Source organism: Sipha flava, unplaced genomic scaffold (assembly GCF_003268045.1).
Source record: "Sipha flava isolate LNK unplaced genomic scaffold, YSA_version1 114_pilon_pilon, whole genome shotgun sequence".
NCBI lineage: Eukaryota > Metazoa > Arthropoda > Insecta > Hemiptera > Aphididae > Sipha > Sipha flava.
The window spans coordinates 798,596-812,500 of NW_020271737.1; the positions used below are offsets into that span (position 1 = coordinate 798,596).

The 13,905-nt window shown below is 32.9% G+C and overlaps 1 protein-coding gene and 1 long non-coding RNA gene across 5 annotated transcripts in view; both read right to left on the reverse strand.

Annotated features, from left to right (window-relative positions):
• The window catches only part of LOC112690376 (probable G-protein coupled receptor CG31760), a 247,310-nt gene that overhangs the window by 84,924 nt on the left and 148,481 nt on the right, over positions 1–13,905 (reverse strand). For 2 of the 4 annotated variants that reach the window (XM_025564409.1, XM_025564402.1), the window contains one exon: positions 4,463–4,613. The exons of the other annotated variants lie outside the window; for them this stretch is intronic. In XM_025564409.1, the coding sequence (XP_025420194.1) occupies positions 4,463–4,498 (36 nt within the window). In that variant the 5' untranslated portion in view covers positions 4,499–4,613. The remainder of the gene's footprint in view (positions 1–4,462; positions 4,614–13,905) is intronic. 4 annotated transcript variants of the gene reach the window in all.
• On the reverse strand, positions 12,533–12,707 carry LOC112690403. Its single transcript, XR_003149214.1, has 2 exons — positions 12,677–12,707; positions 12,533–12,599 (listed from the first exon to the last, which is right to left on the reverse strand). It is a non-coding gene; the product is annotated as an uncharacterized LOC112690403 (long non-coding RNA).

Genomic DNA, 13,905 nt, shown 5'->3' on the forward strand with positions numbered 1-13,905 from the left:
ATTTTTTTTACAATACTATCCTTATCTTATGCATCGCTTTTTGTGACTCCTTGTGTTCCAAAGCAATAGTGCTTTGGTTCAGGTGAAAATATTAGTATCGTTTAACTTAAACTACTTTTTTTTATTTTCATCCGATACCCGCAATAATATTTACATTGTTTAAAAAACACTTTCAGTGTTCAATATGTTAATTTTTAATATAACAGCTCACTTATTGTTTAATGTATATCCACTTAATGTATATTAATATCGTAGTATACTGCAGTTTTAACAAGGTTTACTACGGCTTGCAGATTGAAATAAGTTTTATGAAAGAAACAATAACAATAATTTTAAAAGTCAATTTGTCGACACTGAACACCGGTGGTGCTTTGTTCTTTAGTGTACCAGCGTTAATTTTAAACTTTATTATTAGCACATAACTGATTTTAATACTACCAATGGCCAATTCGATGCGATAGAAAATTTATTCTTAATAAATTAACAGTAGTAGAACACTCGAAGAAGCTTTGGGACTTAAGCGTTTCCTCCCACGACCGAAATATCTTATGTCTAGGCTAGGTGAGTTAATCAAATTTTCTTATACTGTAAACACTTTAAGTCTATTGTTTTTTTTTTTTTTTTTTATTCAATACATTTGGTAATTTAATTTAACAGACATCTTACAAACTTTAATACAGTGAAATATTAACACAACTTTAATTAGTTCCAGTTTTAAATGATTATCTATTTCTTTTTTTTTTAATATCATATATTATTTTTACAACAAATTTATAACTTAAAAAAATTGCGACTAAAAATACTATTTAAAAACGGTAACTTGTGTGTAAAGTTAACTATTTAAAATCTCTTTAACTTTTAACTTATTTACTCATTAAACAAGGTTTAAAATTTTTGTAAATAAGATGTATTTATGTATATCATTGATTTTATATTTAATATACAGTGAATTTTAAGTCACTCATCTCTCTTAATCAAAATTTTAAACTACACACTATTTCAAAATATTTATTCTTGTAATACAAAATCTATTTTTTAAAAATGTATTTGTACATTGTATTTTCCTATACATAGATTGTTTGTACGTTATCTCAAGTAGTAGCCCTTGTGGCATTATCAATATTTTGTGTTCTAAATTTGTATTAATTTAAATTTTTTTGTGTATAGTAGCCAAAATTTGTGTGCACCAGTACTTACGGAATCATCCTATAAGATACGTTATAAAAGATTCAAAAAAAAATCGGTATACAAGTTTGGAAATAAATTTTTTAAATCTATATATTATACATTTTCCAAAAGTCAAGAATTGAAAAATGCAAAAGTTAAACACAAATAAGATGCCGAGAATAGTTTAAAAATTAGGCTGCACAATTGGTATTGTTTGAAAACAAAAACGTATAACCAAAAGCTTGAGATGCCTCGGCAGTCCCTAGATGGTTTATGACGTACGGATGGTAACGAATTCCATACCGCGCACATAAGGTCAATTAAATATATTACGATGCCAAAAATATAAAACGAATTTTTTTTGAATTTCTGATTTGTAATTCTTATAAAAAGACTTTCATAATTATCATTTAAAGTTGTGTTTGTTACAACAGGGTCCGAGGATATCAGCATCCAGTTAAATATGTTAGTATTTGTATTGATTCTAGAAGATTTTCTCGAGTGAAATTGTCTTAATATTTTGTATCCTTTATGGGCACATTCAATTAAGTCTTCTGACAGTTACCCTACTGGTAACGGTAAAGATTTTATAATGTCTGCTCCATGAATTAATAGTTTGTGAATAGTGGCACTCATTTTATATCAACCATAATGTGAAATAGCCATTTGTGCTGTTTCAAAGCAATAATTTTCAAACATTTCTTCTTTGGTATAGTGCCCACAAGAAATAACGCAAAGTATATTTAAAAATCTTTCTATTAATTTTTTATCAATTCCAGTTATATGAGAAACAAGTGAAGGATTTTAAAAAAATTTTGGATCGTGTTACCATCATTACTGTTACCTCCACCTTGTTTTGGCTGATCAACAACGTGATCCATTTCTTTTTTTTTTTGCATATTTCTCTCTTGCTTTTCAGTGCTGTAATTATAATTTATATGCCATTCAAGTAAATATTCATAGCATCTAAGATGTGCATGTCGTATAGAAATACCATATTTGAAGGTGTCTTTATTACAGAATCTATTATTTATTTTTTCTAAATTATTTAAATCTTTAGGAGTAGCATTATAAACATTACATGCTTGGGAACTTAAAGTCTCGGTAAAAATGTTGACAGTCTTTCCATCCAGTATTAAAATGTATATGTATAAAATGTCATAAGCCTATAGTGTATGTACGACGCCTCGTTGTCGAACGACAAATACTATTCGGGCCGCGACTCGTCTGTACCCCAACCAAAAAAAAAAGGGGTGTGCAATTCGGTTTCGACCTTTTTTCGTAAACGAAACCGACTTCGACAAGACGACCCCAGGACCATCGTTGGACCGACTGAAACCGCGAACACGATAATTCGCTTTTGACCGCCAAACCCTGCGCGATCGCGAGCATGATGTAAAAATCGGATTTTCAATATATCCTATCGCTCTAGCCGTGTCCGTTGGTTCGAATATATCTTTCGCACTCGGTGTCTTTTCGTGCACGTTAGCACGCGTTTTAAATATTCAGCGGATAAATAATTAGAAATAATAATTAATCATATAGAATCGTTATATTCTTTATTATACGTATTGCCATTGAAACGCCATTGATAATAAATATATTATATTACGAATTCGCAGTCCATAATATTACAGTATTACAGTATTTCGTTATGGTTCAGAGTAGGGGTGGGCAACTGGCGGCCTACGGGTCGCATCCAGACCACGAGCTTTTTTTATCAGGCCTGTACTAAACGAGTATATTCTAAAATTACATCATACAATTTTAAAGTTTATCATCTATAGTCTGACTTATCGAAATGATAATTGTTATTTAATATTAAATATCGTTATATGTCTAAATGTCATATGCATGTATAAGTATAGCTTTCAACCATAGCTATTCGTACCGAACTATTTAATTTAATCAATTTCTTCGTATCATTCGTATCGTGCTGTCGTGTGTGTTGAATTTATTATTTCCGTGTATATAATTTTTTTTTTTTCTATGCTCTGGCCCACTAGATTTTAATTTTCTAAAAATTGGCCCTCTAGTAACTTTGAGTTACCCATATCCGGTTTAGAATATTATCAACGTGGAAATGTCTATTTCGATTTTAAACGTAATCTTTGGTTAACATCCGCTATATCAAATGCTTTTAATCATATTATACGCATCGATGCTGTTGGTAACCAAGTTGATAGCATTGTATATATATTACTTATTCAATTTAGCAAGCTTAAAACGTTCATGGTAACATTGCCGTTTAGTTGTAGGTCTTGCCTGTTTGGCGCTAAACTGAACAAAAACGCAAAATCATAATTCATATTATCAAATATCTCGTACAAAACTATATTGCATTAGGGCACACAAAAGAGCATTCAAAATATACATTTCATACGAAAATCGGTGCACTTCTTGATCTTTCCTCAACATTATAACGATTTTACGACATACGCGCAAACTTTACACGACGGCGTAAATAAGTTTTCCGCTTCCTCGCCATCGCGGCTCTCCCGCACTCTCGTCATTGCTGATGGTTGAACCACGTATTTCAGTAAACTTTGTAATAATATTATGAAAACGGTATTCAACCCATAACCCATTTCAGTCATATAATTTACTAAGTTTTTGGACGGTTTTAAAAGGTCTATTTAAATGCATATACAATATGAAAATGTTTTGTTTCTTTCAGCTGACTTTCCACGTTTAATCGTCGTGTAATATAATTGCTATAATAACAAATAGTAATGTTTATTATAATTGAATGTAATTTGCTCATCGTCACGTTACTATGATAAATACATCAGTTTATAAAGCAGTTCGTAAGAATATCGGACTTGTTCTTACCTCCGGAATGTGAATAAAACAAGGCGTATTGTACTGAATTGATTTTCTTTAATTTTTTTCTAACTTAATATAATATTAAAACTGTTTTCTTTCTTTTTCCACACAAATGTTAAATAATTGTACACGAAAATTGTCTAAAAATTGTGAATGATTTGTGACGGAATCAAATTTTAGAAAATACGTCATATATGTACATACGCAATAATAATAATTATAAAAATAATAATCTTCAACTAAACAAAGAACGTCGACGGTTTTTTTGCAAACAATTTGGCCGTACACGGGTTGTTAAAATTTAACATTTTATGTTAAGCTATCATTTATTTTGAAATTATTTACAACTTATATACGTTGAGAGTTGATGCGAATTAATACTTGTTTGAGATGGAATATTATCAGGAGTAAAATTTACCACAATAAAAACCTGTCTGTTTGTTGTAATACGAATTTAAGTTTTATTTACTGTAGCGACTGTATAATAATCAACGCCTGCGAACATGGGCCGTTCTTTACAGAGATGTATGTTTTCAATTATTATCGTTTGTTGCGTTACGTTTTAGTTTTAAAACATTTTATATCCTTGTTGTGTTCGTGTCCGTCCATCCGCTAGTTACCTGTAACATAATAAAATTACGATTGCTGGTAAGTATTAAAACATTCAATTGTATTCATGTATAAATCGGTATTGAAAAATATCAAAATATGAGTTTATAATACGAAATAACCAGAATTATTATAAATAGGTACTGTATTACTATTACAATATCGATAATATGTGCTATTTAATTAATTTAGGTTTCTATACATTTAAGCGTAAATAAGATACCACATGCTTTTTAAATATCGTACACGGAATTACAGTTTATTGTTTGAAATACGTTTAGAAATTGAGAATTCGTCACGCTCACCGAGTGAACTTTCCTTGCTCGTTGTTACTTTTTACTCCTCGTTGAAAAACATTAAACAACTCTCTGATTTACATGCCCTGCGGATATTTTTTTACGTCCGACACGTTGTACAATACGATTTTCCCAACACTTAGACAACAAAAATTCAGACGTCATTGATCCGAACCACTTTCGGTGCAGCAATTAGGTTATCTGCGATTACCACATGACATCTCAACGCCATATTTTCCCACCCCATTCGAATTCGTCCGCGACAAGTCCGACGATGTCTTGATCTAACCTTTGACAATGCACCCAGTGGACATAAAAAACGAACCCCACATGCGATATTCAATATTGTCAATAACGATGTTAACACTATACAACGCTGCCGACGTGCTAATATATTACGTTCGTCACCGGCATCCTGTACAGCGGGTTTTGGAATTCTTATTGAAACCACCCCCACGCGTGTACTAGAATAATAAATATATTTTTATTGTATATTTTAGTAAAGTTTCAGCAAAGTTTTTCGCATTGATTTTCATTAGCGTACGAAAGTTTCCACGCTGAACTTCGAAATATAATAATTTATTCTTCTTCTTCTTCTTGGGTTAATCGGCCGCTAGGACCATCCCGTCTCACAACCAATTCTCCAGCCATCTCTATTCATCGCCAAATCCTTCCAGTTTACTCCGCCTCCTAAGTCTTCTATATCCTTCTTAATTATATCTTCCCATCTCAATTATGGTCTTCCCAAGGGCATTTTTCCTACTGGATTCTATTCCAACACCATTTTTAGTAGAGTTCTGGCTTTGCATTGCATGTCCTGCCCAACGCAACCTTCTTTTCTTAATCGTCTCTGCTATGTTATTTTTATTAAAAATGTATTGTAGCTCTATATTTTTCCTTCTTCTCCACTCTCCTGTGATGTCATATTTTATTGGACCGAAGATCTTCCGTAATATTTTCCTTTCTAGTATCAAGAACTTATTCCCATCTGATTTCTTTAGTGCCCAGGTTTCCGATACGTACAATATCACTGGTCATATTAGACTAGTATACAAACGTCACTTTATCTCTCTTGATAATGATCTAGAACTTAATAGTCTCTATAAACCATAATAAGTCCTGTTTTCCGCTTGGATTTTCGGGGCTACTTCCTTGGTGATATCATTGTTTTCACTCAGAATTGAGCCAAAATATTTGAAAGAATTGACTCTCTTAAAATTAAAATGATCTACCTCCAAAACGTGATGGATGGACAATTTTATCTACCTATAATCATATATTCAGTTTTTTGTTCATTAATTTGTAGTCCTACTTTCTGTGCTGCGTCATTAAGTCTTTCACAGAGCCGTATAATTTCATCTTGAGATTCATCCATCAGTACTATATCATTGGCATATGCCAATAATGGAATAGTCGAATTCCGGTGTTTTATTCTTTCGTGGGGTTCAATTTTCATCTCTATTATTATTTTTTCCAAAACCAGATTAAAGAGAATAAGTGAGTTGGAATCATCCTGTCTACGGCCGGATTTTACTGTAACTGGATCAGACTTCATATTTCCGACTTTTATTTTGACTATGGTTTCCATGATGCTGATTGAAACTAGATTGACCAGCTTCTGGTGAAAATCGAACTCTTTCAGAATATTTATGAGACTTTCCCTATGAATACTGTCGTATGCTTTTTTGAAGTCAACGAATAACGTATGTATCTCCTTATCAAATTCTAATGTTTTTTGATATAATAATAATAATAATAATAATAATAAATAATTATAATAATAATAATAATAATAATAATAATAATAAATAATTTTAATAATAATAATAATAATAAATAATAATAAATATTTGGTCCGTCGTTGACTTACCCAGTCTAAAACCACCCTGATATTCCCCAATTGTCTGTTCTGCTTTTTCTTTTATTCTTGTTAGAATACAGTTTGAGAACAGTTTGTACGCCACATTCAATAGAGCAATTCCCCTATAATTATTACGGTCTTGTTTATTTCCTTTTTTGTGTATTGGGCAGATTAGGGACGTTTTCCACTCTTCTGGAAATTCTTCCGTTACCCATACTTTTTTTATCACTTGCCAGATCCATTGTGTCACATCTTCCCCTCCTTTTTTAAGCAATTCAACCTGGAACCTATCTTCGCCTGAAGACTTATTATTTTTCAGATTCTTTATTTGTAAGTCTATTTATTGTAGAGTTGGCTTTAGGCATTCTTGGTTGTTTATATTTCCTAGGTTAAACATGAACAATTCGTCTGGTTCTTCACAGTTCAGAAGTTCTTCAAAGTATTTCTCCCATTCTTTAGCTATATCTAGAAACCAAGGATCCATTACTATCTCTAATAAAACGTTCGCTTCTTTTGAAATCTCCATTTAAATTCTTAATAGTCTTATACATCTCACGTGTTTTATTTGCTTTAAAATCTTGTTCTGCCCTTTCTAGCAAGTTACATACAAATTTTCTTTTCTCACATCTTAGAATCTTATCTGCTTCCTTTTGTCATGTGATGAACCTTATTCTCTTTGTCTCATTCTCCGTATTCTTTAACCATTCTTCATGAGCAGCTTTTCTTCTCTGTATTGCTTTCTCACATATATTATTGAACCAAACTTTTGATACATTTCTTTTTGTTCCTATTACTCCCATCGCTGCTATTTCTATAGAATCTTTGACATTTTTCCATATTTCATTCACATCACACAGTCTGGCGATAACGTTCGACATGAACACACGTTCGCGCGTACGTCCGCTCCGTTATCGGTCTCCGTAATTACTCCGAGTCCACCAAACATGGCGCCGCCTCAACCACCACAAACCCAAAAATCAAAACGGCATTTATCCTCGCCTTCTAGCCCATCACTACAAGAAGAAAAGAAAATCAAACAATATACATCACCAAATCGATACGCGGCATTGGCCAAGGTCTCTGACGACGAAATTGAAAATGAGGTATTTAAACCAAACGATAACATAGTAATCTGTGAGCAACTAAATAAAACTAAAACCACACCTATGCCTACCCGAATACCGGCGATCTACATTAAGAACGTCACCAACTTCTCAATATTCAGTAAGAAAATAATATCACTCACAGGCACTAACGATATTTCATTTAAGTCTACACCATCATTTATTATAATCTGCCCCAACAATCGCATAACCTACAACATAGTAATTGACTACTTAAAAGAAACCGAAGCCGAATTTCACTCTTTTCGGCCGCACTGCAAACGTCAATACAAAGCAGTAATCAGAAATCTGCATCACTCCACTATCACAACTGATATTACAAACGCCCTGGCTGAACTTGGACACTCGGCCACGCGCGTGGTTAATATCAAAAAGAACCATCGTCCTTTACCAATATTCCATGTAGAACTGGTTCTTAAAGAAAACAATAAAGAAATCTTCAAGATTACAAAACTTCTTCACTCCGCAGTATTGATTGAAAAACCATATACCAAACGAAAAAACCCGCCTCAATGCTACACATGCCAAGCTTACGGCCATACGCGCAACTACTGTAGTCAGCAGCCTAGATGCGTTAAATGCGGTGAAAATCACTTAACAGATATGTGCACCAAAGATAGTAGCCTTCCGGCTAAATGTGCACTATGCTCTGGTGCACACACAGCTTCATACAAAGGTTGTATAATTTACAAAAAACTGACAAAATCAACAAACAAACCAAAAAAGACAGAAATTCCTAAACGACAAGTCACCTCACGTCGTCATGCATCGCATGCTCCCCCGTCCGGTCCATCATATGCCAATGTAACAGCCGCTCAACCAATATCCAGTACTACAAATTCAAATTCAACGTCAAACATCTTGAACGAACTCAAAATATTATTTAATCCATTAATTTCTCTGATAACTGTAATTTTAAGCAAATTAACAACAATATTCCCATAGCAGTCATTATTTCCAATATTAAATCTTTTATCAACAAACCTCATTAAAATTATCTACAATCCCATTCCATATTCTATTTGTATAAACCGTAATCTAAACTTTTAAACTGTAATCTACAAACTTGTAATAGCATGCAATATGCTGAAACATTTAATTATAATAAATAAAAAAAAAAAAAAAAAATTCACATCACTGGAATGTTTTATCTGCTTCTCTTCAAAAATCTTCTTGATTGTGCTGTTATAATCCTTGAGAATCTTCTTGTCTTCCAACTTCTCCACGTAATATTTTCTCATGGATGTTGCATTACATTTATTGTGCTTTTTTAGCTTTATACGTATCCAAACACCCACTAGAAGATGATCAGAATCAGAGTCTGCCCCACGTAATGTTCGAACATTAGTAATTCCATTTTTAAATTTCTCATTTACCAGAATCTGGTCTATCTGATTCTTATATTTTCCATCAGGTGATACCCATGTGTACTTATGAATCTCCTTGCATGGGAACATAGTGCTTTTTATACATAGTCCTACTTTTCCTACTGCAAAATGTATCAGTTTCATACCGTTGTTATTCGAAGCCTCATGTAGGCTATGTGTCCCAATTATCGCTCTTTACAGTACTTCTTTGCCGATTTTAGCGTTCAAATCACCTACAACTATTTTAACATCCCCAACTGCTGTATCCATTGTGTCTTCTAATGTAGAGTAGAACTCTTCCTTCTATTCATCGTATTTTTCTTCAGTTGGTGCATGAGCATTAATTAGAACTATTCAAAAATCTCTGATCATTAGTGTAGCGTGGATATTCTAGGGCTAATATCCCTAAAATCCTTCACCATGTGGATTATTGATTTATGTATCACGAAACCAGTCCCTAATCTATGTCCTTTTTCACTATTTCCGTTAATTATAGTTGTTTGAGATATTTTACTAGATCCTACATCTTCCCATCTCACTTCTTGCAGGGCAATACATATGATTTTATACTTCTCTGCTACTTTTACTAAATTCAATGCTGCTCCTTGTTAAAATATTAAATAAAGTTCGTAAATTCCAAGTACCACAAAATAAATCCGATTTTCAGTTTCCAGTCTTTTTTTCAAATAATCCATCCCGAGGCTTGGTGTTAGAGTCCTGAACGAAAATTGTTTTATTAGGCAGAGTTGTTAACCCTGCACTAAACCCCCAACCTGGAGGACCAGGCTACCCCAACCACTTAAGGTAAGAGTAGGGCTGTTGCAGTGTACTTATTATGATACACTGGGCGATGGGCACACCACTTTCCCTACGCCGGAAAGTAATAATTAATAAATAAGTAATAATTTATAGTCAAGTATTATAATAACAGCGACGTATTTCTACAAAACAATCTGTTTTATTTTATTTCATCTCATTTTTCAGAATGTATTTTTTTATACACGCAGATTCATTGAAAATATTTTTTGGAGGGAATTTTAATATTTTCGATCTGATGTGTCTGGGGAAATTTGGATTTTGCACTACAATTTTTTTTAATATTTTTTTAATTTAAAATGTTTAAGCAAATCAATAATCTTACTAGTTTTCTTGTTTTTAACATTTAATATATTATAGCATAATATATTTATGTAATTAGTTAAATAAAAATAAAGTTCACAGAATAATCAAATATTTCAGTTATTTAATATAAAATATAGCTATTGTTAAATATATATAATAATAACTTTAATGAGGTTTATATATAAGATATTTGATATTGAAATTACCGACAATCATGAGAAGTTAGTAGTGAATTTTTTTAAAAGGGAACTAATATAGAAATTAAAGAGTTAAATAAGGTTTTCAATTTGTTCAATATTCATGACATTGAATTGGAAGTATTGAATGTTGATATAGCAGATTTTATTTTAGTTTTTGATGGACCGGATAAGGTTTTATTAGATACATGACGACTTTTAAGGACGTGTTGAGTTTTAAGTTTTACTTTTATTGGTTTAGTCATCGATTTTGTCAGTTTGTATGTGTTATATAGTCGTTGTACGTTGCTCTATGTGCACCAGAGCTTAGTGCATATCTGTACAGGAGGCTACGATCTTTCACATTTCAGTTAAATGATTTTTGCAACATTTCACATACCTAGATTGTTAAATGCGGTAGTTACGCGTATAGCCATATGTTTGACATGTATGTCATTAGGGAGGACCATTTCGTTTTGTGTCTAGTTTTTCGATAATCGCATCAGAGTGGTGATCTGTATTAATCTTAAACATTTCTTGGTTATTTTCGTTAAGAGCGAGTTCTACGTGGAATCACGCGAGATATATCTTTTTGATAGTAACCGCGTGCGTGAGCGAGTGTCTTAAGAGTTCGATCCGAGCGTCTGAAATATCAAATAATATTTTAGAATGATGGAAATTTCTAATTACTACCTTATATTGGCGTTTAAAGCGCGACCGAAAGTAATGAAATTCTGGATAGATATCGTAATCAATTACTTTATTTATAGGTTATGCGGTTTTTGAGTTGGAGCATTAGGAATGATGATGTGGATTTACACGAACGATTGTAAATAAATGTGAGTGATATTATTTTCTTATTGAATATTGAGAAATTGGTGACAGTTTTTCCATAAATCGTTGGTATGCGAATGTGCTTTGGTGTGACTTTAGTTCGAAGTAATTGTTTATATCTAATTATGTTGTTTCAGGAATGAATATTTTGGTTTCAGTTTTGCTATGTGTCTAGGCCAGTGCGGTGTAGCGATTTGATGAAATAAAATATTAGATATTTTTTTTCCTTCTTATTGTTGTGAAGAGCTGGAAGGCGAGGATAGATGTCGCTTTGATTTAACCATATGTGATGATCGAGGCAGCACCATGTCAAGAGACGTAACCTAAGTATGTTATGTAACAGTGCGAAGTCTGTGTGTAGCATACTTCGACGGATGAAACCTGTTTGCGTGCATTTAAACTTTTTTGCCACTCGTTTGCGTACAAATGTACAACTCATTAGCGCACATAAATTTTTAATAACTGCTATAAATGACCCAAACGTAGGATTCGTTTGAATGCATAAACTATAGCAAAAGTTTTTATATTTTACGAGTACATGTTTTATTAGTGCATCTAAACAACAGATTACCTGATTTTAAAAACACAGAACTCAATATACATAAAGTTTTCAATTATAAAACGTTTTCCTTTCAAAAACATTTGATGTTTGAATATTCATAGTACTACAATGAATAAAATTATTAAAGTACCAGCAACTCGTGCCTCGGTAACATCACACGTTCAACTAAACAATAGACATATAGTAGTAGTATAACTCAAAATGTAGCCAAAACATTTGCGCACCAGTTCATCAAAAACTTTTGGGATTGCGTGTATCTTATCGAAATGTTTAAGATAAATCGTATTATTATAAGGCACTGCATGTTGCAATAAGGGTCCGAACGCACTGCGGTATTTTCACCGTCGGGTCCGAACGGTTTTACCCGAACGGTTTTTACGTTCACACCAAACTACTATATTTAGACGGACTGCACCGCACTCGACGGTTTCGCTGTTCTCCGCCGTCGGTCGCCGCGACATGCTGCGGTTTGACGGCGCTGCCGTTGTACCGTTCGTAAAGTAAACACATTGTTTCGAGGGGAGGAAGCCACTGTGACTATAGTCAACGGTTAATTTTGTAATTTTGCATATTTTTATATTTTTTTTCTAATTCACCAAATGCTTCTGCGACAGCAATCACTTTAAATAAATTGTCATAATCATCTAACTCCATTCTAAATAAATTAAATGTAATATAATAAGTAGGACTATGCATTAAATTAACTAATAATTTAATTTATAACTTACTTACATGTATTTAGGTGTTTGTGTACAAATCGTGGTACGTAGGTATAAAAAATTTAAATTTACAGTATTAGATATAGTGAAGTATAGTAAATACAATAGATCACAGACCATAGTAGTTGGTTAACCAACCACTGTACTATCAACTATCAATATTCAATTTTCTTATGGAAATTAGAAATTGATATTTAGCCAGTTTAGGCGCGAAAATTGAGTGATAACACCTAATGTATTAGCGATAAAAAATCGCAGTGCGGTGCGGGTCGTAAAATCCGCGAACGGTAAAACCGTTCGGACCCGACGGCGAAAATACCGCAGTGCGTTTGGACCTTAAGTCTATATTAGGAATGAGATTTAATAGTTGTACATAAACGATTTGTCATTTTTCAGGTCAAAATTTTGATTAGCTGGTTTTTATGTTTTTCATTGTATGCAAACGAGTTGTCAGTTTCCAGGTAAAAAACTGTGTACTGTGCATAACCGATTTCGACATTGGTGATAACGGAGCTCGATAGACATACATGTGCCCGTGGTGGCGGTTAGAGTACCATACTAAAATTTAATTTATGCTCCGAGAAAATGGATGGGGAGAGTATTCGAGAACATTTATCTCTTAAATAGCATTTCGAAAACGGTTCCGTTTTTAATCTCATCGCCACGAGCAAATATTAGATAAACAAAGGGTGATGCATTAATGATTTGATGCCTAATCCGGAGAAACACAGTCATCGCAGGTGTCAAAAAAAGTGGTCGGTTACCACACGTTTGGTCTTCCACGGTTGAACAGCATTTGACCAACTATCGCTACTATTTCAACTATCTCTTGTACATAGACACGTCAGCTGAGTATAGTAACCGATAACGTTCAGACATACATTTTTTTGAACCTAGTCCTTTGGTGTGAAAACTTATAACAGCACCAAATGCACATACTATTGACTGACGAGAAAGTACAATACAATATTGAACTATGTACCATTACTCAAATATTTACCCAAACAATATTCATGCCATTTATAGTTGGGAACTATGTTACGATGTCAAAAAAGGAAAATATTTACTGTTGTTATTGTTACCTCACAAATGGTGACACTTTAAAGAATTAGTTTTACGTTAAAGATTACAATATAATTGATGATATACAAAAATTGATCCAAAAAAGTTATCCAGATTTCCTAGAAGTTTTGTATAAATGTATGTTAAACTTTGAACGGTTTCTTTAAATAACAAAGAAGA